At 45.7% G+C, this 26,392-nt stretch overlaps 1 protein-coding gene and 1 long non-coding RNA gene across 13 annotated transcripts in view; one reads left to right on the top strand and one right to left on the bottom strand.

The window, feature by feature from the left end:
- Positions 1–1,913: 1,913 nt before the first annotated feature.
- On the bottom strand, positions 1,914–21,707 carry LOC103227994 (uncharacterized). Of its 4 annotated transcripts, none has more exons than XR_012090586.1 (5): positions 21,537–21,643; positions 21,380–21,452; positions 20,398–20,520; positions 8,979–9,096; positions 1,914–8,768 (listed from the first exon to the last, which is right to left on the bottom strand). It is a non-coding gene; the product is annotated as an uncharacterized lncRNA (long non-coding RNA). The 4 variants fall into 4 exon arrangements; XR_012090585.1 differs by lacking the exon at positions 20,398–20,520 and having other exon boundaries at positions 1,914–2,475; positions 8,581–8,768; XR_012090584.1 differs by lacking the exon at positions 20,398–20,520 and having other exon boundaries at positions 1,914–2,475; positions 21,537–21,707.
- FANCD2 (FA complementation group D2) overlaps positions 21,706–26,392 on the top strand; it is a 73,689-nt gene continuing 69,002 nt past the window's right edge. For 6 of the 9 annotated variants that reach the window (XM_038003588.2, XM_073009861.1, XM_038003586.2 and 3 more), the window contains exons 1-2: positions 21,706–21,812; positions 23,976–24,072. In XM_038003588.2, the coding sequence (XP_037859516.1) occupies positions 23,988–24,072 (85 nt within the window). In that variant the 5' untranslated portion in view covers positions 21,706–21,812; positions 23,976–23,987. Of the gene's footprint in view, positions 21,965–23,975; positions 24,073–26,392 lie in introns of all 9 variants that reach the window. The other 3 variants (XM_038003590.2, XM_073009859.1, XM_038003587.2) reach the window with 2 other exon arrangements.

The raw sequence follows: 26,392 nt of genomic DNA, 5'->3' as shown, positions 1-26,392 counted from the left end.
GGGCAACAAGAGCGAGACTCTGTCTCAAAGAAAATAAACAAACAAACAATTATGTACACAAATATGGACAGCACTGGTGAGAAGCGTGGCAAAAATACAAGTGATTCTCTTGTTTTGGGCTCAGACATGTGACTGTGCTATCACAGTCCCCCGGGGATTTAGAATTCTTCTGAAAGGCATCCTGTGCACTCCCGAGCACCAGCTTGAACAAATGAAAAGGCTGAGCTGGAGGGGCTGGGACACAGCACACCTTGACGACAGCTACTCCTGGCTGTGCGGGGCCCAGGAAAGTCCGTTCCCCCTCTAGGACGGGCAGGTCCTACCGAGGCTCAAGCTCCTTTGCTGTTTGGAATCTTCCCTCCCCAGCCCCCAGCCTCATCAAAGGTTGCCCTTTCCTATTCACTAACCACAGCTGCTTTGACTCCATTAGCCGCTGAGCTCCTGGAAGAAGAGGAAGAACGTTGTTTTCCCTGGGCTCAATGCCAAGAGACCGTGGGCAGTTGCTCAAGATTCACTTGTGAAACCCCGGATCTCAGGAGGAGGGAAGCTTGACAAATACCAAGCCTCCCACCCCTACTCCAACTCTGTTACTGAGCACTTTACAGGAGGAGCAGGTAGGCCCTGCCACCGCTTCAGCAAGGGTGGACTGGGATAGCTTCTGTGATCATACAAACATCAGGCCTCCCTGCCAGATGGCACACCCTATGGAGCCAGCCTGGCACCGGGCCAGCCTCCAGCCATAACTGCAAAAGAGCAGGAGAGCCCCGAATAGCAGCCCCTCTTCAGCGAGCTTCAGCAGCTTCGCCCACAGGCTGCAGGGTTCAGGTCTGCTGCCAGAAATAGCTCCCAGACCAGCTTTGGTAATACAGGCCTTTGCCTTAGTGTTTACTAAATCCAAATAGGCTTTATAGTAAGAGTCGTGAAACAATAGGTTTTGTTTTATTTATTTATTTTTTTTGAGACAGAGTCTCGCTCTGTTGTCCAGGGTAGAGTGCAGTGGAAGGATCTCGGCTCACTACAACCTGTACCTCCCAGGTTCAAGCAATTCTCCTGCCTCAGCCTCCCAGTTAGCTGGGATTACAGGTGCCCACCAACATGCCTGGCTAATTTTTTATATTTTAGTAGAGACAGGGTTTGGCCATGTTGGTCAGACTGGTCTCCAACTACTAACCTCAGGTAATCCACCTGCCTTGGCCTCCCAAAGTGCTGGGATTACAAGCATAAGCCACCATGCCCGACCTAAATTCAGCCTTTCATGCTTGTCTTGAGTCGTCCAATATTGGAAAATGCCAGCTCACACTGATGAGAAGCTCCTGCTCTTTGGGGCTACCTATGAGCCCACTTTGAAATCCCGAGGTTGAAAGTCCTGAATATCAAAGATAAGCTGTCTGGCAAGTTAGGATGGGCATTGATGGAGAAATGCCTTACAGCTTGAGTAGTACTTTTTCACCTAACCACTTAAATGGTTATTATAAAATGGGACACTGAGAAATTAGAAGAGTGATTTAATCCCACCTGCTCAATTGAAGCTCTTCTGATTGGTGAATTTAATTAGGAAATTGTTACTTATGGTATCAATTACATGGTCAGCTCAAGTCTCAAATTCAGCCAACTTTAGTTTCAAAATCAACTGCAATTTTGTTTTTTAAAAGAGACTGGGATCTTGCTATTGGGCCCCAGGCTGGCCTTGAACTCCTGGTCTCAAGGGATGCTCCCACCCCAGTCTGCTGAGTAGCTGGGACTGCAGGCACCTGTCACTGCACCCAGCTTTTTCCCCCTTCGGTAGAAAAACTGCTATTATTTGTAATCCTACGTTACGGAGAATAGTTTGACAATAGATTTGTCTCTTCCTTTAGCCCTCTCCAACCTTCCAGATAGAACCCCACCCCTAAAGAACACAGGCAAAGAAGATATATCAGCATCAACAATTTATTGCAAACTCCCTAATATCACATGCTGATGTGCTTGAGAATTCACTCAGGAATGTTCCAGGATGGGAGCCAGAAGGTAGAGAGCACCATGAAAGTGCAGCCTGTGAGGCCGGATTGCTGAGGGGCAGACTTCAGGACCAGTCTGGGTGGGCTAAGCTGCCTTGGGCAGGAAGGAGCTGTGTCAGACTAGGAGCCTGAGATTCTCCTTTGGCCAACCCACCCCAGGTTTCCAGCCCCTCCTCCTCACTCAGGTCCTACACGGTGAGGGAGGTGTGGGGAGGTTAGCGGCTCTATAGCTGCCAGGCTTGTGGGCGCTACCAGTTGAGCATGGGGCCCCTAGTCTAGTCCTTCACTGGGGAAATCTTCCAAGGGCTTAGGCTTTCACTGAAGTATCTTCAGACAGGTCAGGATGAAGGATGAGGCCTTGCCCTTGGGGGGCGGCCCTTCCTCTGTAGCATCAAGGAGCTGCTGCAGGTAACAGGAGGTGCCAAGCATTACGTGGCCCGTGGCCTGCATGCTGAAGAGGGCCCAGTGGAGAGCTTCCCTGGGTGGAATGAGAGGGCATGCAAGTCAAAACCACAAAGTAGGCTGGGCATAGTGGCTCATGCCTGTAATCCTAGCACTTTGGGAGGCCATGGTGGGTGGGTCACCTGAGGTCAGGAGTTTGAGACCAGCATGGCTAACATGGTAAAACCCCGTCCCTACTAAAAATACAAAAATTAGCCAGGCATGGTGGTTGGCGCCTGTAATTCCAGCTACTTGAGAGCCTGAGGCAGGAGAATCGCTTGAACCCAGGAGGCAGAGGTTGCAGTGAGCCGAGATGGTGCCACTGCACTACAGCCTGGGTGACAGAGCAAGACTCTGTCTCAAAAACACAAAAAACAAAAAACAAAACAAAAAAAGCTGGGCTCAGTGGCTCATTTCTGTAATCCTAGCACTTTAGGAGGCTGAAGTGGGTGGGTTACTTGAGGTCAGGAGTTTGAGACCAGCCTGGCCAATATGGTGAAACCCTATCTCTACTAAAAAATACAAAAAATTAGCCAGGCAGGGTGGTACACATCTGTAATCTCAGCTACTTGGGAGGCTGAGGCATGAGAATTGCTTGAACCTGGGAGACAGAGGTTGTAGTGAGCTGAGATTGCACAACTGCACTCCAGTCTGGGCAACAGAGTGAGACTCCATCTCAAAAATGAATAAATTAAGAACAAAACACGAGTGTACCCCCTCCCTGCACCCCCTTATTCCCATGCTGGCCTGGAAGGGATTGGTTTCATTATGTTTGTTTTCTTCATTAATAACATTTGAATACCACTGAGGTGGTAGCACTAAAAGCACTTCATCAATTCTAGAGCGATGTGCAAACAGGAACAGATGCTGCAGATGAGGTCAGGATTAGGGCGAGGACCTGCAATTCCACCTTAACTGAGATGCCCGGAACCTCCCTACTTTCTCATGCGAAACTCCAGCTCATTTCATAAGGCCTTCTATTTTTCTACTACTACTTTGGACCAGATTAATCTCCATAATGTGGCTCTGCCCCTTGAGACACTCTGTTCTAGACTCTGAGGCTTTTCCAAGTTACCTGCAGTCTAGCTCATGTTCAGAGTGCTGGACATGAAGACATCCATGCCTGGCGTGAGCATGTACTGAGAACTGAACCTGAATCAGGTAGGCCAAAGTCCTAATCCAGTCTTTTTTTTTTTTTTTTTTTTTTTTGAGAAGGAGTCTCGTTCTGTCACCCAGGTTGGAGTGCAGTGGCACTGTCTCGGCTCACTGCAAGCTCCGCCTCTTGGGTTCACACCATTCTCCTGCCTCAGCCTCCCGAGTAGCTGGGACTACAGGCGCCCGCCACCACACCCGGCTAATTTTTTGTATTTTTAGTAGACAGGATTTCACCATGTTAGCCAGAATGGTCTCGATATCCTGACCTCGTGATCCACCCGCCTCAGCCTCCCAAAGTGCTGGGATTACAGGTGTGAGCCACTGCGCCTAGCCCTAATCCAGTTTTATTAGCTGGGTGAACTTTAGCAAACTGCTCTAGTTCTGAGCTTCAGCTCCATTATGGGTAAAATGGGATTGCACCTGCCATCCAGAGTCATGAGGCTAAAATAGCATAAAGCAATTAACATGGGGTTGGATGTTTAGAAAGTAGGGGAAATGGGGAAGTAGGGGCAGGCTCAAGAGCAGCTGGTTGAATGCTAGGCAACTTTGGCTGGGTGCACTGGCTCACGCCTTTAATTCCAGCACTTTGGGAGGCCCAGGAGGATGGTTTGAGGCCAGGAGTTTGAGACCAGCCTGGTCTAGTGAGACCTTGTCTCTACGAAAACATTAAAGAACCAGCCAAGCATGGTAGCACACACTTGTGCTACTCAAGAGGACCACTTGAGCCTACGAGGTCAAGGCAGCAATGAGCCATGATTGCACCGCTGCACTGTAACTTGGATGACAGAGTGAGACGCTGTCTCTAAAAAAATAAAAAGAATGCTAGACAATTTTAATCAAATACTTATCAAACCTGTTTGAAAGAGATATGTGAGGGTCACTCGAGGTGTCTAGTCCTAAGTGGGATAGGGGAGTGGAAAACAAAAGGCAAAGAAGTATTCCCTGGCTGTTGTTCAAACTTTAGTCTTTTATTAATGTTCATTCATTAAGTGAACTTATTGTCTGACTGGGTTGTGGGGGGCAGAAAGACACTTAGAACTATTCACATATACACAGGAAAATACATTTTCAAGGCTACACCTTAGAAGTATACCCACTTCTCAAATTAAGGAACTGAGGCTGACAACCTAGCTGACCAACCTTAGAAACAAATGAAATTCACCTGTAATACCAGCACTTTGGGAGGCCGAGGTGGGCGGATCACGAGGTCACGAGTTCAAGACCAACCTGCCCAAGATGGTGAAACCACGTCTCTACTCAAAAAATACAAAAAAATTAGCTGGGCATGGTGGCGGGGGCCCATAATCTCAGCTACTCAGGATGCTGGGGCAGAGAACTGCTTGAACCTGGGAGGTGGAGGTTGCAGTGAGCCAAAATTGTGCCACCACGCTCCAGCACTCCAGCCTGGACGACAGAGTGAGACTCCATCTCAAAAAAAAAAAAAAAAAAAAAAAAAGGAATTAAATTCTGATCCATGCCAGAATATGAATGACTCTTGAAAATCCGAAGTGAAGGAAGCCAGAAATGAAGGATGAGTATTGACTGATTCCAGTTCCATGTGGTACTAGAACTGGCAAACTGGTAAGACAGTGGAATGGAGGCTACCAGTGTCTGGAGGGAGGAGCAATGGAGACTTAGAGCTTCAGGGGGACAGAGTTTCTGGCTGGGATGATGCAAGACGTCTGGAAATGGATGGTGGTGATGGCTGCGCAACATTGTGAATGTACTTAATGCCACTGAACTGTACACTTAAAATGGTCCAAACGATAGATTTTATGCTATATATATTTATCACAATTAAAAAAAACCTAGTGATGCCACTAAGTCACTAAACTGATTCCAACTTATTATTGTTTTTTGATACCAACATATCTACTGTGTTTAGGTCTAAGTGTCCCACCTCCCCGAAGTGGACTGAGTTTAAGGTCTGAAATTTATTCTTTTTCTTTTTTTGAGACAGAGTCTTATTCTGTCACCCAGGCTGGAGTGCAATGGTGCGATCTCGGCTCACTGCAACCTTCACCTTCCAGGTTCAAGTGATTCTCCTGCCTCAGCCTCCCGAGTAGCTGGGATTACAGGCGTGTGCCACCATGCCCGGCTAATTTTTGTATTTTTAGTAGAGACGGGGTTTCACCATGTTGCCCAGGCTGGTCTCGAACTCCTGACCTCAGGTGATTCGTTCACCTCGGCCTCCCAAAGTGCTGGGATTACAGGTGTAAGCCACTGCCCCCAGCCAGTCTGAAACTTCTTGTTCATAATTTTGAAATATGCAGACTATTGGTGGTAGTCTGAGGTCAAGAGGTAGCATGAGATGGTAGTATCCTGGAAGAAGCAGCGGAGGAGGAAAATGGAACTCTCAGCCACAGAACCAGGCTCAAGTCTGCCACCTACTGTTGTGTCTGGCAAGCAGACCCACACAGCCTCAGTTTCTTCATCTGCAGATTGGGTCTGCAGGAGATCAACTAAGAAAGCAAGAAGGTCTGATATGTTCTAGCTACATGTGATCTGGTAGAACTCTTGGGACCCTGGGCAGGATTTCTCAGAAGCCCCATGTGAACAGAGATCGCCTGTGTCTTCATGTATTCTACAATCATTTAAATAACTACTATGTGTCAGCATTCACCAAGGTGCTGGAGGCCACAGAAATTCCTGCCCTCATGGAACTTGTTCTGATATTTTGTTCATCTCTGAATCTGTAGTTACAGCATAGGGCCAGGCACGCAGTGGGCACTCAGGAAACACTGAATGAAGGAACTGAGGAAGAATAGACTATTGGAAAGACGGACTAGAAGCCACGCTCTGCTGCTCGCAAGTTTTGTGGCTTTGGACTGATTCGATCACTTCAGCCTCGGTGGCTACATCCACCTAATGGGTAAGGATGCCCCAGGGCGCCACTGGAGCGGCTGCATTTCGGAAACATCACCATGATGGCATGCAGCTTCTAACCTCACATATTCTCATGCTTCCTGACACACTTGGTTAGGTTTCCAAAATAAGTTTTAAGAAAAGTTCGTTATATAGTACAAATAACTCTGGTCTATAAGACGTGCAAATTAATTCTGTCCTATGGAGGGAAGATTATTTCATCCCTCCCATCCCCACGGGAGAAAAAACCCAATTTTGTATGTATACATTTATCTCTTTTTTTCTTCTTTTTAGAGACAAGGTCTCATGCTGTTGCCCAGGCTGGAGTACACAGTGGTATGGTCATATCTCACTGCAGCCTCAAACTCCTGGGCTCAAGCAATCCTCCTAACTAGCTGGGATTATGGGCACATACTACCGCTGCTCCCAGCGTGCATGCCTCTCACTATGTTGGCCAGGCTGGTCTCAAACTGTGTGTGTGTGTCTCTCACTATGTTGCCCAGGGGTGTGTATATGTGTGTATGTGTATGTCTCTCTATGTTGCCCAGGGGTGTGTGTGTGTGTGTGTATGTGTCTCTCTCACTATGTTGTCTAGGCTGGTCTCAAACTCCTGGGCTCAAGAGATCCTCCTGCCGTGCGTGCGTGTGTGTGTGTGTGTGTGCATGTGCGCATGCATGTGTCTCTCTATGTTGCCGAGGCTGGTCTCAAACTCCTGGGTGCAAGAGATCCTCCTGCCTTGAACTCCCAAAGTGCTGGGATACCTGGTGAGAGCCACTGCACCCAGCCTATCTCATCATTCTTACTGGACCTATATATGTGTGGGATTTTTAATTCTCCTTTGAACTGATTGTAACTTCTTGCTAGTTCTCTCATTAATTAATGAATTCAGTTAACTCTTTGACACATACTTATTTTTTTTTTGAGACGGAGTCTCGCTCTGTTGCCCAGGTTGGAGTGCAGTGGCGCAATCTCGGCTCACTGCAAGCTCCGCCTCCTGAATTCACGCCAGGAGTAGCTGGGACTACAGGCACCTGCCACTATGCCTGGCTAATTTTTTATATTTTTAGTAGAGACAGAGTTTCACCGTGTTAGCCAGGATGGTCTTGATCTCCTGACCATGTGATCCGCCCGCCTTGGCCTCCCAAAGTGCTGGGATTACAGGCGTGAGCCACCGTGCCTGGCCCTCCGCTTTTTTTTTTTTTTTTTTTTGAGACACTCTTGCTCCTTTGCCCAGGCTGGAGTGCAGTGGCACAATCTCGGCTCATTGCAACCTCCGCCTCCTGGGTTCATTCAGTCTCCTGAGTAGTTGGGATTACAGGCATGCACTGCCATGTCCAGCTAATTTTTGCATTTTTGTAGAGATTGGTTTTGCCATGTTGGCCAGGCTGGTCTCAAACTCCTGACCTTAACTGGTCCATCCACCTTGGCCTCCCAAAGTGCTGGGATTACAGGCGTGAGCCACTGTGCCTGGCCAACATATGTTCGTTTTTAAAAAACTGACTAGAAGACTACTTAGGAAAACTTCCAATTTCTTTTCTTTCTTTTTTGAGGTGGAGTCTCACTCTGTCACCCAGGCTGGAGTACAGTGGCGCGATCTCGGCTCACTGCAAGCTCTGCCTGCTTGGTTCACACCATTCTCCTGCCTTAGCCTCCCAAGTAGCTGGGACTACAGGTGCCCACCACCACGCCTGGCTAATTTTTTGTATTTTAGTAGAGACGGGGTTTCACCGTGTTAGCCAGGATGGTCTCGATCTCCTGACCTCGTGATCTGCCCATCTCGGCCTCCCAAAGTGCTAGGATTACAGGTGTGAGCCACCGTGCCCGGCCCTGGAAAACTTCTTATTTCAATGAGAAAATATAGTTGCTAGAGTGGAAAGTAGTCATAAAAACAAAATGCATCCAGGTTTCACCAGGAGGAACACGTGCACCCTTGGGCATATGCCAGTGTCGTCCACAGCAGCACTTCGAGAGCCCATCAGGCTCCATGTTGTCTGATACAGGCTATACTTTGTCAGCACCAATGCCAGACCCAGGCGCTGAGAAGGCTGAGTCCATGTGAACAGACAGGGGCTCTCCCATTGCCTGTACCCACCCTGTCCCCAGGAAATCCCAATTCGTTTACCTCACGATGCGTTTGGCCCCACACCAGTGGAGATCGTAGGAAACGGAGTACGCATCATAAAAAATCACCTTTGGCCGGGCGCGGTGGCTCACGCCTGTAATCCCAGCACTTTGGGAGGCCGAGGCGGGTGGATCACGAGGTCGGGAGATTGAGACCATCCTGGCTAACACGGTGAAACCCCGTCTCTACTAAAAAATACAAAAAAAAAATTAGCCGGGCGAGGTGGCGGGCGCCTGTAGTCCCAGCTACTGGGAGGCTGAGGCAGGAGAATGGCGTGAACCCGGGAGGCAGAGCTTGCAGTGAGCCGAGATCGCGCCACTGCACTCCAGCCTGGGCGACAGAGCGAGACTCCGTCTCAAAAAAAAAAAAACAAAAAAAAAAAACAAAAAAAAAATCACCTTCATGTTCAGGCAGCCAACGAAGTCCTGTGGGTTCAGCTTGTACAGGTCAAAGGTTATACGGGCCACATCAATCTTCTGGCAGGCTTATGGGAGAGGGACTGTGGGTCCTTATCCCCTGCATCGAGACAAGCAGATGGTTAGCACCCCTTGAAGACTCTCTACTTATGCTTATGATTACTGCATTCCAGCCTATTAGTCACTGCAGTATTAGATAGTGGTGACGGTTGCACAACTTTGTGAATATACTAAAAAACCCTGAATTGTACACTTTTAGAGGGTAACTTTTAGAGGAAGGAAACCATACCACAATTAAATGTGAGTTACATTATATTTTACTGGACAATATTTTTCTAGACTATGAATCCTGAAACCAGGAGCCAAGAGGTACCATGATAAAGTCTCTGGGTAGTGATTCCACAGCAGACGGCCTGGGCTCCAGTTCCACCTCATAGACTCCAGCCCACTTGTTCTTTCCCTGGCAGCCAACAAGCTTTGATGGGGGGCTTCCCAGACTGGCTCTGTGGCTCCATAGGGATGGCAAAAGCATCACTGACCTTATTCCCCAGCTCCAGCCTGGGTGACAGAGCAAGACAAGGTTTCAAAATAAATAAATAAATAAAATAAAATTCTGACAGGTATTAAACCAAAGCTGAAAAATACATGAATAAAATATATCAGACTAGGTTTGGGGATAGAATGTGTGTAAAAAAGGCCGGGCACGGTGGCTCAAGCCTGTAATCCCAGCACTTTGGGAGGCCAAGATGGGAGGATCACGAGGTCAGGAGATCGAGACCATCCTGCCTAACCCGGTGAAACCCCATCTCTACTAAAAAATACAAAAAAACTAGCCGGGCAAGGTGGCGGGTGCCTGTAGTCCCAGCTACTTGGGAGGCTGAGGCAGGAGAATGGCGTAAACCTGAGAGGCGGAGCTTGCAGTGAGCTGAGATCCGGCCACTGCACTCCAGCCTGGGGGACAGAGCAAGACTCTGTCTCAAAAAAAAAAAATAAAAAGAGAAAGAATGTATGTAAAAAATGGTTCTCAAACTTGAAGAATATACTACTGACTTTTTGGAAAGGAAAAGACACAGATTCTTAAGAATGTGGAACTCTGGTTTGAGAAGTACTGAGTTTAAAGTTTTATTCTAAGAAAATGTCTTTTAGGCCTGGTACAGTGGCTCACACCTATAATCCCAGCACTGTGGGAGTCTGAGATGGGAGGATCCCTTGAGCCCAGGAGTTTGAGACCAACTGGGCAACACAGTGAGACCCTGTCTCTGCAAAAAATAAATAGAAGATGTCTTTCAGTTGCAAATTACAAAGCTTTATAATAGTACAAGGACTTATTTTTAGATATTCATGAAAATAAAAATATAAAATTAAAAATTTCTTATAGAATTTGCAAACTTCAGTAACACAGCTATTGAGTGTTTAGAAAATACAGGATAATTTAAGATTGCTTATTTAGGGTCCAGAAATACCTCAGGGTCATGATATTCAACTTCATTTCTATAAAACTATTGAACAGTGTAGATATAGGAGATCTAGATTAATTTCTTTTGATTACACTGCCTGGAAAGGTCTTGAATTATTGTAGACTGAACACGTGTTTTTTCGTTTGTTTTTCTGGAGACAGGGTCTTGCTTTGTCACCCAGGCTGGACCAAAGAGGTCGAGGCTGCAGTGATTGAGGCTGCAATCACAGTGGTGCGATCATGGCTCACTTCAGCCTCGATCTCCCGGGCTCAAGTGATCCTCCCACCTCAGCCTGCTGAGTAGCTGGGACTACAAGCACACGCCACTGCACCTGGCTAATGTTTAAATTTTTTGTAGAGACAGTGGTCTCATTATGCTGCCTAGGCTGGTCTCAAACTCCAGGGCTCAAGCGATTCTCCTGCCTCAGCCTCCCGAAGTATTGAGATTACAGGCGAGAGCCACCACGCCTGGCTGTGAACAAGTTTTTTGATGGCCTACCATGCGCCTTGTACTCTGCCGCATGCTATGGGGTACAGTATAAGACAAGGTCACGACCCTGCTCTCAGAGTTTCAAGTGATAAAATATGTAAAGGGAAAAATAATAGATACTATTAATCTAGTGCTTAGGATGTGCCAGGTATAGTCATATAAGATTATATATATGAAGAAATCAGCCTAAAATTCTCCACTTGGCTAGGTGTGGTGGCTCATGCCTGTAATCCCAGCACTTTGGGAGGCTGAGGCAGGTGGATCACTAGAGTCCAGGAGTTAGAGACCAGCCTGGGCAACATAGTGAGACCCTGTTTCTTCAAACAAACAAACAAAAGTTCACAACGTGTCATGGTGTGTGCCTGTAGCCCTAGCTACTTGGGAGACTAAGATGGGAGGATGACTTGAGCCCCAGAGGTCAAGGTTGCTGTGAGCCAAGATTGTGCCACTGCACTCCAGCCTGGACAACAGAGTAAGACCCTGTCTAAAAAAAAAAAAAGAAAAAAGAAAAAATCCTTCACTAGTTTCCTTTTGCTCTTAAGACAACGATCAAAATACAGTGGGACCCGACTGGGCACGGTTTCTCACACCTGTAATCCCAGCACTTTGGGAGGCTGAGGCAGTTGGATCATCTGATGTCAGGAATTCGAGACCAGCCTGGCCAACATGGTGAAAGTCCATCTCTACTAAAAATACAAAAATTAGCTGGGCATGGTGGTGCATGCCTGCAACCCCAGCTACTCGGGAGGCTGAGGCAGGAGAATCTCTTGAACTCAGGAGGCAGAGGTTGTAATGAGCTGGGATCACGCCACTGTACTCCAGCCTGTGCGACAGAGTGAGACTCCCATCTCAAAAAACAAACAAACAAACAAAATAAAAAACAATGGGACCAGATGATTTTGTATAGTCTGGCTCTTGCACACCTCTGAAGTCTTGTTTTCACCACATTTTCCGTAGTTCTCCTTCTTCCAGCCATATGGCCTTTGCTCAGGTCCTCAGAGGCAGAGTGTTTACTTCTATGAGGCTTTGGCCCATTTTGTTTACACCAGCACTTTGCCAAGGTAATCCTCACTCATCCCGAAGAGTCCAGCTTAATCCTACATCCTCAGCAAACCCATCTCTCAGACCTTGACTTCCCAGACTCCATCACCTCCCGCTTATGCACTCCTCCAATACCATCCATCTCTCTTCCTAGGACACGATAATTGAATTTCACATTTATTCCTCTGGTTATTTGGTTAATGTTTTTCCTCCCTCACTAGACTTTGACCGTCATAAGATATGTGTATTTTGATCACCGTTCTTCAGGTCACCTAGCACTTAGAAGTTCAAGAAATAGGCCGGGCGCGGTGGCTCAAGCCTGTAATCCCAGCACTTTGGGAGGCCGAGACGGGCAGATCACGAGGTCAGGAGATCGAGACCATCCTGGCTAACACGGTGAAACCCCGTCTCTATTAAAAAATACAAAAAACTAGCCGGGCAAAGTGGCGGGCGCCTGTAGTCCCAGCTACTTGGGAGGCTGAGGCAGGAGAATGGCTAAACCCGGAAGGCGGAGCTTGCAGTGAGCTGAGATCCGGCCACTGCACTCCAGCCTGGGTGACAGAGCGAGACTCCGTCTCAAAAAAAAAACAAAAAACAAAAAACAAAAAACAAAAGAAGTTCAAGAAATATTTGTTCAATGAAAGAATAAATCTACCCTTGTACAGAATAGAGACTTAGGGAATTTAAGTGACTTGCCCAAGATCACATGGCTAATAAGTGGCAGAGATGGGATTGAACCCATGTGTTCAACTCCAGAGCTTAAGTTTTTACCCATTACTCTAGACCCAGTGCTTCTTAGACTGTCAATGGTGAAGGGCCGGTTTTGGGGTTTTTTGTTTTTTAAATTTCTAATCTCTTGTAGGCTAATACTTTTGTAAAATATTTTGATCATGTATTTGGATGTTGTGACAATGTCAAATTATTATAAAAGTCTCTAAATCCTTACTCTCAATGTCTGTGCTTATCACAGACCAGCATTGGAACACTGACCACACTTTGAGTATCTTTAGCAGCCAGGGAGCAGAATGTATTACATGTTGCCTCTGTAGCCCTGTAGATGAAGTAGAGAACTGTACAGCATAATGAGCTCACGAGGAAAGTGGAGAGAATTCCATGAGGGCTCCAAGCATTGGGAAAAGCTTCGTGGAGATGCTGAGGCTTGAAGAAGGTGTTAAGGCATGATGGAGTAGAACTTGGAAAGGAAAGGGCACTGGAACATTCCCAGCATGTGGAGAAGCTAGAATATGAGTAGTGTGACAAGGGAGACCTCAGTGGTACTGACTGCTTAGAACAAATGGTTTGTATTGGGTAGAGAGAGAAAGTCAAGCACAGTTTTTGTATGTTCATTTGTATGTTCATTTCTGTCCATAATTTTTTTTCATGTTTCAAGATTTCCATTAATTTAAGGACCTTTTCTTCCTTTCCCCCTTTAATGAACTTTTGAGTACCTAGAAAAAAATTAGTATTTCAATCTCTGTTTTGTCATTTGCATCTTAGCAACACCCATTTGTTGCATAACACTTTTTTTTTTTTTTTTTTTTTAATTGAGACAGGGTCTCCACTGTCGCCCAGGTTGGAGAGCAGTGGCACCATCTCAGCTCATTGCAACCTCTGCCTCGCGTACTCAGGTGAGCCTTCTACCTCAGCCTCCTGAGTAGCTGGGACCAGAGGCATGTGCTACCAGCCCAGCTAATTTTTTTTCTTTTCTTTTTTTTTGGGGGTCAGGGTCTTGCTATGTTGCCCAGGCTGGTCTCACACTCCTGGGCTTAAGTGATCTACCTGCCTTCGCCTTCAAAAGTGCTGGGATTAGAGATGTGAACCACCACACCCGGCCTAGCACAATATTTAATGATGAACTATGGCTCTAACAGTTAAGTTCCCCTAGTAATTTAATTTATTCAATAAATGTTTGCTGAGAGCTTTTAACAGTCTGACTCCTGGGTAGGATTTCTATTTGTCCATCAGATAGCAACCCTCTCAAGGCCTGTTCTCATTTCTCTGTAGGTAATAAGAAATTCCTTCTTTTATCCTCACTCTTCTCCCTTTGTCCTGACCCCAGATCTCCTGAGCAGTGTCCAACTATTCTTTTTACTCAGAGAAGGCGTCTTCCTAGCTTATTATCAAATAAGCAAAAGCTGGATGTAATGTCCCAAATGTACCTTCCTCTGAAATATTTATTTGTTCAGAAACATAGTCACTTCTGAAAAATACTTTTCTGAAAACCTAACTGTTAGGATAAATATGTTTACGGTGGTTTCAAAGATACTTGTATTTTGGAAAGTTTCCACACAGAGCTGTTACCAAATAGGCCCTCTCTTGTGTTTAAATAGTTCTTCTACTTGACTCTCCGATTTTCTTCTAGTGTTTCACTTTTAAAAATCTCATTGTGTTGGTTGTATTTTTCAGTCAAGTCCTAATTCGAAGCAGAGTCCTCAGGGAAAATGGAAAATACATTCCCAAACAGGTACTCATTTATCTTTTATTAAAAAGCTCCACGATTCACTGTTGGGCAGTAGATATCTGAATGTTTTATAAGGGGACTTTGGGGAAAGCTGAAGGTTGGCAACTTAGTAATTAAGCTGTGGCCTGGTGGTGTTTGCTGTCATGGTGACCTCACCCTTCTTAGGAAATTGTTTTTAAATGTGACTCAGCTAAAGTGTCAGGTTGCCTGCCAAGTAGGCTGACAGCTCTGAGCGGAAAAGCATATCCTAAAGGCCTTCTGACTAAGCCCCTGGGGAGTAATTTGACAATTTGCTGTGTCATAGCTCTTATACTTAAAACACTTTTTTTCCTCTACTAGTCTTTCTTGACATGAAAATATTACTTCAACAACCCAGAGGATGGATTTTTCAAAAAAACTAAAAGGAAGGTAGTGCCACCTTCTCCTATGACTGGCATGTTTGTTCCCTTCATTCATCTTTAAGGAAGATTTTTAACATGGGTATTTGAGTGGGGTGGGGTGGGTAGGGGAGAGGGCAGGGAGCATGTCGTTTTATTTAAATGTTAAGTTGCAGAAGATAGTAATCTTAGACCTTAGAAATCATCTAATATAGGGATCTATGGAAGCGGAATTATCTTTTCAGTCAAAAAGCAAATCATATAGCTGACAAGGGTCTAATATGAAGAATATACGAAGAACGTTTACAGCTGAACAAGAAAAAGACAACCCAATTAAAAAATAGGCAAATAATTTGAGTAGATAGTTCTCCGAAGAAGATACACAGTGGCCAATAAACACATGAAAAGATGCTTGGCTGGGCGCATTGGTTCATGCTTCTAATCTTAGCACTTTGGGAGGTGGAGGCAGGTGGATTGCTTGAGCCCAGGAGTTCAAGACCAGCCTGGGTAACATGGTGAAACACCATTTCTACGAAAAAATACAAAAATCAGCTGGGAATGGTGGTGCATGCCCGTAGTCTCAGCTACTTGGGAGACTGAGGTGGGAAGATCACTTGAGCCTAGGAGGTTGATGCTGCAGTGAGCTGTGGTGGCACCACTGCAATTCAGCCTTGGTGAGAGAGCAAGACCCTGTTTCAAAAAAAAAAAAGGCTCAGCATCATTAATCAATAGGAGACTGCAAATCAAAATCACTTCATCCACTAAAAAGTAGATATAAGGCTAAGTGTCATGGCTCACGCTTGTAATCCAAGCACTTTAGGAGACCTAGGTAGGAGGATTGCCTGAGCACCCAGGAGTTCAAGAACAACCTTGGCAACATAGTGAGATCCTGTCTCTATTTAAAAGAAAAAAAAAAAATGAAAGAAGATATAAAAAGGATTTTTGGCTAAAATACAGACAATAAAAGCATCAGTGAGGATGTCAGGAGACTGGAGTTCTCATACACTGCTAGAGGGGATGTAAAATGACGCAGCCACTTTGGAAAACAGTTTGGCACCTCCTCAAAGTTAAACATAGGCCCATTGTGGTGGCTCATGCTTGTAATCCCAGCATTTTGGGAGGCCGAGGGGAGAGGATTACTTGAGCACAGGAGTTTGAGACCAGCCTGGGCAACAAAGCAGTACTCTGTCTCCACCAAAAAAAAAAAAAAAAAATTAGCTTAGCTACATGGCACAAGCCTGTAATCTCAGCTACTTGGGAGGCTAAAGTGGGAGGATCACTTGAGCCCAGGAGGCCAAGGCTGCAGTAAGCTGTGATTATACCACTACATTTCAACCTGGGTTAAAGAGCAAGGCCCTGTCTCCAGAAAAAAAAAATTTAAACATAGAGTTAAGGTATGACTCAGCAATTCTACTCCTAGGTATATGCCCAGGAGAATTGAAAACATGCTGCTATGAGTTTTTGTGTACAAGTTTTTATACGAAAACCATACGGTTTCATATAAACATTTATAAGAAACCGTATGGTTTTCGTATAAAAACCTGTCATAAAAACTCATAGCAGCATTATTCATAATAGTCAAAATAGTCATAATAGTAAAAAAGAAACAATCCAAGTGTTCATCCATTGATAGATTTTAAAATCTGGTATATCTATATAGTAGAATATTATTTAGCCAAAAAAAAAAAAAAAAGAACCATGTCCAGGCATGATAGCACATGCCTGTAATCCCAGCATTTTGGGAGGCCAAAGTAGGAGGATACCTTGAGGCCAGGAGTTTGAGACCAGCCTGAGCAACATAGCCAGACACTGTCTCTATAAAAACATAAAAACTAGGCAGGTGTAATGGCATTGATGCACCTGTAGTCCCAGCTCCTTGGCAGGCTGAGACAGGAGGGTTGTGCCCAAGAGTTCGAGGCTGCAATGGGCTATGATTATGTCATATGCAATGGCATGCTCTCCGCTCACTGCAACCTCTGCCTCCCAGGTTCAAGCAATTCTCCGGCCTCAGCCTCCAGAGTAGCTGGGACTAAAGGCACGCACCACCACACCTGGCTAATTTTTGTATTTTTAGTAGAGATGGGGTTTCGTCATGTTGGCCAGGCTGGTCTTGAACTCCTGACCTCACGTGATCTGCCTGTCTTGGCCTCCTAAAGAGCTGGGATTACATGACTGAGCCACTGCACCGTCAGAAAATTTTTAGTTAAGTTTTGAAGCAGCAAAAGCCTAATCATTTAAGAAACCAAACATTCACTTTGTGATCACTCAGGCTAATGGAATTTTTTTTTTTTTTAAGACAGTCTCACTTACTCTGTTGCCCAGGCTGAAGTGCAGTGGCGTGATCTCTGCTCACTGCAAGCACTGCCTGCCAGTGGTTTAAGTGGTTCTCCTGCCTCAGCCTCCCAAGTTGCTGGGATTACAGGTGCATGCCACTATGCCAAGCTAATTTTTGTATTTTTAGTAGAGACGGGGTTTCGACATGTTGGCCAGGCTGGGCTCAAACCCTTGACCTCAGGTGATCCACCTGCCTTGGCCTCCCAAAGTGCTGGGATTACAGGCATGAGACCCCATGCCTGGCACTAATATTTTTTTTTTTTTTTTTGAAAGAGAGTCTCGCTCTGTTGCCCAGGCTGGAGTGCAATGGCGTGATACCGGCTCACAGCAACCTCCACCTCCTGGATTCAAGCGATTCTTCTGCCTCAGCCTCCCAAGTAGCTGGGGTTACAGGTGTGTGCCACCACGCCCAGCTAATTTTCAGTATTTTTAGTAGAGATGGGGCTTCACTGTGTTAGTTAGGATGGTCTTGATCTCCTGACTTCGTGATATGCCCACCTCGGCCTCTCAAAGTGCTGGGATTACAGGTGTGAGCCACCACGCCAGGCTGCTAATGGACATTTATAGTATATTTAGAAAAGTGTTTTACCCCACTGGGCACAGTGGCTCATGCCTATAATCCCAACATTTTGGAAGGCTGAGATGGAAGGATCACTTGAGACCAGGAGTTTGAGACCAGCCTGGGAAACAGAGGACATCCCATCTTTGCAAAAAATTTAAAGATTAGCTGAACGTGGTAGCACATGCTTATAGTCCCAGCTACTTGAGAGGCTGAGGTGGGAGGATCCTTGAGCCTGAGATGTTGAGGCTGTAGTAAGCTTTGACTGTGCCAGTGCTCTCCAGCCTGGGTGACATAGCAAGACTTGTCTCTTAAAAACAAAAAAGAAAAAAAAAAGTTTTACAACTGAAATACACCTTTTTATTGGACTTAGGCTGGTTCAGTGTGTACAGTATTTCACCTAAGTCAAATGATAACTTGATGAGGCTCAACCGCCCCATGTCAGAGCTGGCATAATCCAACTACCTCACTTATGGGACAGAGCAATTTTGAGCAGAGACATTGAGTTTTCTCTAGAGCAGTGGTTGGTTCTTCATGGGGGTGGTACTGCCCTCTAGGGGGCCTTATGGTAATCTGTGGAAATTTTTGATTGTTAAAATGATGGAACTGTGGGGAAAAATCATGTAACTGTCATTTGTATGATGCAAGAGATGAGTATCCCTTAGTCCTGGGGACAGTCACATAATACAAAGAATTTTCCCATGTCCCACATGACTTTTGAATATCTCACCAAATTGTTTTGTTTTGAGGAGTCTTGCTCTATTGCCCAGGCTGGACCGCAGTGGAGCGATCTCCACTCACTGTAACCTCTGCTTCCTGGGTTTAAGCAATTGTCCTGCCTCAGCCTCCTGAGTAGCTGAGACTACAGGTGTGCGCCACTATGCCTGGCTAATTTTTGTATTTTTAGTAGAGATGAGGTTTCACCATGTTGGCCAGGCTGGTCTCAAACTCCTAACTTCAAGAGATCTGACTGCCTCGGCCTCCCAAAGTGCTGGGATTACAGGCGTGTACCACTGTGCCCAGCTGTTACATTCCTTCTTAAGAAAATATTCTTGGCCGGGCGCGATGGCTCACACCCCATCTCTACTAAAATACAAAAATTAGCCAGGCGTGGTGGCACATGCCTGTAATCCCAGCTACTGAAGAGGCTGAGGCAGAAGAATTGCTTGAGGTAGGGAGGTGGAGATTGCAGTTAGCCAAGATCACACCACTGGACTCCAGGCTGGGCAACAGAGTGACACTCCAGTCTCTAAAAAAAAAAAAAGTTCTTGTATATAGACTACACTAACTGTGAATTTCATTTTGGGGTTACAAAAGAGAGCATTGGATCTGATATAATTTAGAATCATTGCTCTAATAGTGAACCATGGGCAGAAAATCATGGCAGAGAATCTATGACAGCAGGAATCACGGTTGAAGAGGGTTTAACCTGGGAGTCAGACTGATCTGAGTTCAAGTATAGGCATAATATTTCCCTACTTTGGTTACTTTGGGAAGGCTACTTAACTTTTCCAGGCTTCCTCTTCTTCAATTGTAAAAATGGGTTTAGGAGTATCTACCTCTGTGCTAATGTAAGGATAAAATAAGAAAAATTTATAGGTGCCAAAAAATGCTAAATGTCTGAGCTTTCCCCACTTTGCATTTTTCTACAGCCCTTCTTTCTGTGATAAATGACTTTTTTTTTTTTTTTTTTTTTTTTTTGAGACGGAGTCTCGCTCTGCTGCCCGGCTGGAGTGCAGTGGCGCGATTTCAGCTCACTGCAACCTCCACCTCCCGGGTTCAAGCGATTCTCCTGCCTCAGCCTCCCGAGTAGCTAGGACTACAGGGGTGCACCACCATGTCCAGCTAATTTTTTTTTTTTTTTTTTGGACAGATGGGATTTCACCATGTTGGCCAGGATGGTCTCAATCTCTTGACCTCATGATCCACCTGACTCGGCCTCCCAAAGTGCTGGGATTACAAGCGTGAGCTACCAGGCCCAGCCAGTAAGTTGACTTCTTAAGGTTTGCTCCAGGGTGGGTGTTGGCTCTGGTCAGTTCTAAAACTAATGCTACAGAAAGATAAAGTGATCGCTGTGGTATAGTGGAAAAAGCCCAAGACCAGAAGGCTTGGTGTGAAGTCCTGAATGTAACCATGTGTGACCATGGAACTTGTTAAAGCCTCAATTTCTATAAAATGAGACAATATGTACCTCATAGAGTTGCTTTGAGTCTTAAATAAGTTAACGAATATAAGTGCTTCGCATAGTAATGATATGCGAGTATCATTACTGATATAGAGTAATGATATAGAGTATCATTGATATAGAGTAAATGGTTATTATTCTTCTTGGCATAATTGGGAAGAACTGAAAATGTTACAGCAGTGCTTCCTAAACTTCAGTCACTCTCATGCTATGTTAGAATTTTTGTCTAGCACTTGCATCATTACATATTTAATACTTTTTATATATCAACTTTTTTCCCCATCTATATGATTTTCAAGGAATCTTTAAATTACCAGCAAATGGAAATCCAGTACTGTCACAAAAAAGAAACTTAAAATAAGTACAGTAGAAACAAAACAACATTAAATTTTAACTAGATGCTGTTACCTGTGGGAAAGTTCTTAGCCTGAGGCTTACTCTATTAAAACGAGAAATTAATAAGTGAGAAGGAGGTGCTAAAGATATAGTAGCACTTACCTGAGATGGTTTCTGAAAGCCATCAGAATTGACGGAAAATTGCTTGTTTTTCTAAGAGGTAAGGTCTGGTTATGTTGCCCAGGCTGGTCTCCAACAACCCTCCTGCCTCAGCATCTCAAGCAGCTGGGAGAAAACTATTATTTTAATATGAAGGGGTACATGTCTAGATACCCACCGATAATCATCTCAAATTCCTGTCTCTGTATATAAATATTGCGATGAGGGGATGGGCGCAGGGTTCACGCCTGTAATCCCAGCTACTTGGCAGGCGGAGGCAGGAGAATCGCTTGAACCTGGGAGGCGGAGGTTGCAGTGAGCTGACATCGCGCCACCGCACTCTAGCCTGGGCAACAAGAGCGAAACTCCGTCTCAAAAATAAAATAAAATAAAATTAATTAATTAATTAATACTGCAATGAAGTATGTGAGGAATTTGCCTCCACTCTAGGAAGGGAAATGATAATTACAATTCCTTACATCTCTAACGGCAGTGTTACAGATTGCAAAGCGCTTTGGTACTTAGCATCTCAGCCGACTATTGGAACAGCAATTTGGTAGAATGCAGATTATCACACTCACCTGACTGTATGTAACAACTGCTAAAAGCTCTAACGCACCTGGCACTCTTCCCAACGAAAGGGTAGGATGGGATAGTTCATAGGTAAACCCACCGAGGGTTGGCGACTAACCTAAAGGATTAACAGCACCGTTTTTGTTTTTGTTTTTGTAACACTCAATACGTCCTAAATCCTGTGCTAAGTGCTTTACAGACATCATCTAATTTGATTCCTACCTGTCTATGAGGCAGGTACTATTATCATCCCCATTTCACAGAAGACAAAAGTGAAACACAGAGGTAACGGGTAAGGTCACCCTGCCAGTGGGGGGCGAGACATGAACCTAGACAAATTGACAGAACTCCTGCACTTTCTTGCCCAAGGTCACGGCGGTGTGAGGTAGGCAGGAGAAGGGAAGGCGCTGACCTGTCATATACTTGTTTCTGGGTGAGCTTCTTGTCGCTCTGCAGTAGGATGGACACGTAGTGGCGGATCATGCCTACGAAGAAAGTGATAACGATGGGTAGGACCATCCAAAGGCAGGTGTTGGAGTCGAACAACAGTTCTGGCCCTGCCATCTTACTGAAAGCTGCCTCCCAGCCGGTGATGGGCGAGCTTTTCTTCACCGGGGCGCAGCTGCTTCTCTTTGACTTCGCCTCTGGGCTTTCTCAAGCCCCTATTCCCGGTTAGCCCAAAACTGGGCTGCAGCTGTGAGCCCAGCCTACTGCCTTCAGGGGGCTGCCTGGCATTCCACTTCCGGCGCGGAAGTTGACGTCACGTCATGGCGCGCCTCGGTGGCGTCAGAGCGGCGTCGGGCATGGCGGGAAAGTCGAAAACGACGGGCGGTGACGGCTTCTAGGTGAGTTAGTGGAGCAGTGGTCGTAGTCTCTCGAGGCCCCGCTCCCCTGCGGCCTAATCTCTAAGTCCGAGCTGCGGTTGGAGTTCTCCTCTGGGGCTCGCACCCCGAACCTCGGCTTCCTCATCTGCGCTGAGATGGGATAACCCCCACAGGTACCTTTCTGCGTCGTTAAAATGAGAAAACGAGAAAGGCTTTTACCCTCACCCCCTTCCCGATGAACTAGTCCAGACAGTCGGCCTCATCTCACGTCTGTTGGACTTTTCTGGAAGCCAGATGGTATTGCACGTGTTAAAGGCGGGTGCCTGGAAGCCGGACGTCCTGACTTGCCTTAGTTTTTCCATCTGCAAGATGGCTGATAATGGTTATCCGTATTAACCGAAACGGCGACAAATAAAAAGCTTAGCACAGCGCCCGGTGCCTCGTAAATGTTAACCATTATTATAAGTCATTATTGTCATCAAGAGTAAGTATAGGTGGTGAAGAGCACAGGTGCTGGAGCCAGACTGCCCGAGTTAGAATCCCAGTTCCGCCCGGGATGATGAGAAGAATAATGGTACCCACCTCAAAAAGTTTCGTGGGAAATTAGTGAATTATTAAATGTAAAGTACTTGAAACAGTTCTTATTAACTTGTAGCATTTCCCCTGCCCTGCCAGCTTTTCTAACTCTGAATATTCTCAGAAATTTTCTTTATGCCGGTAACTATGCTGGGCATTAGGGGCATTGAGTAGGTGAGACTGGGTTCCTGCTCTCAAAGAGCTCCAGTCTAGTGTGAGGTAAGGTCCCCTTAGATATACCCTGTGGAGCAGGGAAGCTGCAGTAGCAAACTCCCTTAGGGATAGGAGGAACGCTTTTCAAGGAAGATGACATTTGATTGAATGTTTAGGTCTGAGTAGAAATTTCCAGGCAAATAAGAGCACTTCAGGTGAAAAGAACACCTTTGTGCAAAGGCACTGAGACCACGAAGGTTCTGATTTACAAGATTAAAAGGTCATGTGATTCAGGCACTCCCCTACCTCTGCTGGCTCATTTCTAACTCCACATCTCCTTGTTTCAGTATGAGTATTCAGTATGAGACTCCTCTTCTCCTACGCCTTCTACTGGCGAACTCCTGTTTCAGTCCTCAAGTCCCTGCCTAAAAATCACTTCGTCGGTCGGGTTGGCTCACGCCTGTAATCCCAGCACTTTGGGAGGCTGAGGTGGGCGGATTACGAGGTCATGAGATCAAGACTATCCTGGGTAACACGATGAAACCCCATCTCTACTAAAAATACAAAAAATTAGCCGGGTGTGGTGGCGGGCGCCTGTAGTCCCAGCTACTTGGGAAGCTGAGGCAGGAGAATGGCGTGAACCCGGGAGGTGGAGCTTGCAGTGAGCCGAGATTGCACCACTGCACTCCAGCCTGAGCGACAGAGTGAGACTCCGTCTCCAAAAAAAAAAAAAAAAAAAAAAAAAAAAAAAATCACTTCTTCAGACCGGGTGACTCACATCTGTAATCCCAGCACTTTGGGAGGCCGAGGTGGGTGGATCACTTGAGGTCAGAAGTTTGAGACCAGCCTAGCCAACATGGTGAAACCCTGTCTCGACTAAAAAAAAAAAAAAAAAAGAAAAAGTTCGAGGAGATTGTCCCTAAGAAATTGTCCTTGCTTCTCTTTACCACCCCTACTAGCAACTAGATTAAATTTCCTAGTAAGCCCTCATAGAACCTGTACTTTTATAGCACTTACAAAACTGTAGTTCAGTACATTAAGGCTATTTGTTACTATACTGTAAACTCCCTGAGGACAGGAATGATGTCTAGTTCACAGTTGTAACCCCAGCACCTAGCACAGTCCCTAACCTATTGTATTGAAATAATGAGTTAAAGGACAGGTCCACTGGGGGATAGATAATGGAGGGTCTTGAATCTCAGATGGAGAGCGATGGGTTTTATCCTTCAGCAACAGCAAAGTAGTCTGCCTAAAGAGGCAACTAAGACTTGAAAGGAAGGTAGTATTGGCTAGACGTGAGAGTTGAAATTTGCTTAGCACCTAGATTTAGATAACATTAATATGGAGATGTGAGCCCCACTGATTTTGGATAGAGCAGTTTTCTTTGAACAATAGCTTTAACTTCTCAGAATTTATCTTCTAGAGGGTAACTTCTGTTCCCCGATTTTGCTCTAGGAAGTAATTTAAATGCACAAGATATTGGTCAAAATGGTTTCCAAAAGAAGACTGTCAAAATCTGAGGATAAAGAGAGCCTGATCGAAGATGCCTCCGGTAAGTATCTAGTCATTTGTATTTCTTGTAGCAATGTATGAGGCATGTGAGAGATACAAAGTTCCTGCTTTTCAAGTGCTGAGAATCTTCAAAGTGTAATGGATAGAGCGCACAGAATTAAGGGAGAAATATCAGATTTGGGATTGAATTTTTGCCTCGAATTCTGCATATAACTTTGAGTATGCCCACACCCTCTGGGCCTCAGTTTCCACATCCATAAGAGGAATTAGTGTCACAGACTTTTCTGCTATACATCATTTAGGTATTGAGACACAAAGATATAACAGTCTCTACTCTTAAAAATCTTTATGTTCTTTCTTCCTCTCTCAGAAAAAAAATATTATGATCTAGACACATGCTATGTTAGTGATGTGAAAGGAAAGATATATCAAAGTGGCCGGGCACGGTGGCTCAAGCCTGTAATCCCAGCACTTTGGGAGGCTGAGACGGGCGGATCACGAGGTCAGGAGATCGAGACCATCCTGGCTAATACGGTGAAACCCCGTCTCTACTAAAAATACAAAAAACTAGCCGGGCGAGGTGGCGGCGCCTGTAGTCCCAGCTACTCGGGAGGCTGAGGCAGGAGAATGGCGTGGACCCGGGAGGCGGAGCTTGCAGTGAGCTGAGATCCGGCCACTGCACTCCAGCCTGGGTGACAGAGCGAGACTCCGTCTCAAAAAAAAAAAAAAAAAAAGATATATCAAAGCAAGCACCCCAGAGGCAAAGAAACAGTGCAGACTCTGCCCATATGAGAAATGGTTGACAAAGATCCCAAGACTTCCGGATATAAGGAGTTATGGCTGGGTGCTATCGCTCACATCTGTAATCCAAGCACTTTGAGGGGCTAAGGTGAGAGGATCACTTAAAGCTAGGAGTTCAAGACCAGCATGGGTAACAGCAAGACTCCATCTTTACAAAATATTTTTTTAATTAGCTGGGCGTGGTGTTGTGCGCCTGTGGTCCTAGCTACTGAGGAGGCTGAAGTGGGAGGATCACTTGAACTCAGAAAGTCGAGGGTGCATTGAGTCAATAATAGCACCACTGCACTCCAGCCTAGGCGACAGAGCGAGAGAGACCGTGTCTCAAAAAGGGAGGGGGGGACAGGGAGGTTGATAGTTCATTTATTGCACTCATTTACTCTATTAAAGCAGTTCTAACTTGATTTGTGTTGGTTGGTTTTTATTTTACTAGGTTTTTAGGGAACAGGTGGTGTTTGGTTACATAAATAAGTTTTTTAGTGGCGATTTCTGAAATTTTGTTGCGCCTATCACCTGAAGAGTGTATGGTGTCCCCAATGTGTAGTTTTTCAATCCCTAACCCCGCTTCCACCCTTTATCTCGAGTCTCCAGAGTCCATTGTATCATCATTCTTGTTGTTGTTGTTGTTTGAGACGGAGTCTCACTCTGTCGCCCAGGCTGGAGTGCAGTGGCACAATCTCGGCTCACTGCAAACTCCACCTCCTAGGTTCAAGTGATTCTCCAGCCTCAGTCTCCCAGTAGCTGGGATTACAGGCGCCAGCTACCATGCCCGGCCGATTTTTTTGTATCTTTAGTAGAGACGGGGTTTCACTATGTTGGCCAGGGGGTGTCTGGAACTCCTGACCTCAAGTGATCTGTCTACCTCGGCCACCCAAAGTGCTCGGATTACAGGCTTGAGCCACCGCGCCTAGCCCATTATATAATTTTTTTTTTTTTTTGAGATGGAGTTTGGCTCTTGTTGCCCAGTCTGGAATGCAGTGGCACAGTCTTGGTTCACTGCAACCTCTGCCTCCCGGGTTCAAGCGATTCTCCTGCCTCAACCTCCCAAGTAGCTGGGATTACATGTGCATGCCACCGTGCCTGGCTAAATTTTTGTATTTTTAGTAGAGAAGGGGTTTCACCATGTTAGTCAGGCTGGTATCAAACGCCTGACCTCTGGTAATCCACCCACCTCAGCCTCCCAAAGTGCTGGCATTTTAGGCGTGAGCCACTGTATCTGGCCTCATTATGTCATTCTTAATGCTTTTGCATTCTCATAGCTTAGCTTCTACTAACTTGTGGATTGAAGAGTTATTTCTTTTTTTTTTTTTTTTTTTTTTTTTTTTGAGACGGAGTCTTGCTCTGTCGCCCGGGGCTGGAGTGCAGTGGCCAGATCTCAGCTCACTGCAAGCTCCGCCTCCCGGGTTTACGCCATTCTCCTGCCTCAGCCTCCCGAGTAGCGAGGACTACAGGCGCCCGCCACCTCGCCCGGCTAGTTTTTTTTGTGTTTTTAGTAGAGACGGGGTTTCACCGTGTTAGCCAGGATGGTATCGATCTCCTGACCTCGTGATCCACCCGTCTCG

This window comes from Chlorocebus sabaeus, chromosome 22 (assembly GCF_047675955.1).
Source record: "Chlorocebus sabaeus isolate Y175 chromosome 22, mChlSab1.0.hap1, whole genome shotgun sequence".
NCBI lineage: Eukaryota > Metazoa > Chordata > Mammalia > Primates > Cercopithecidae > Chlorocebus > Chlorocebus sabaeus.
The sequence above is the reverse complement of the archived record's forward strand: the minus strand, read 5'-3'. Positions and strand labels throughout refer to the sequence as shown.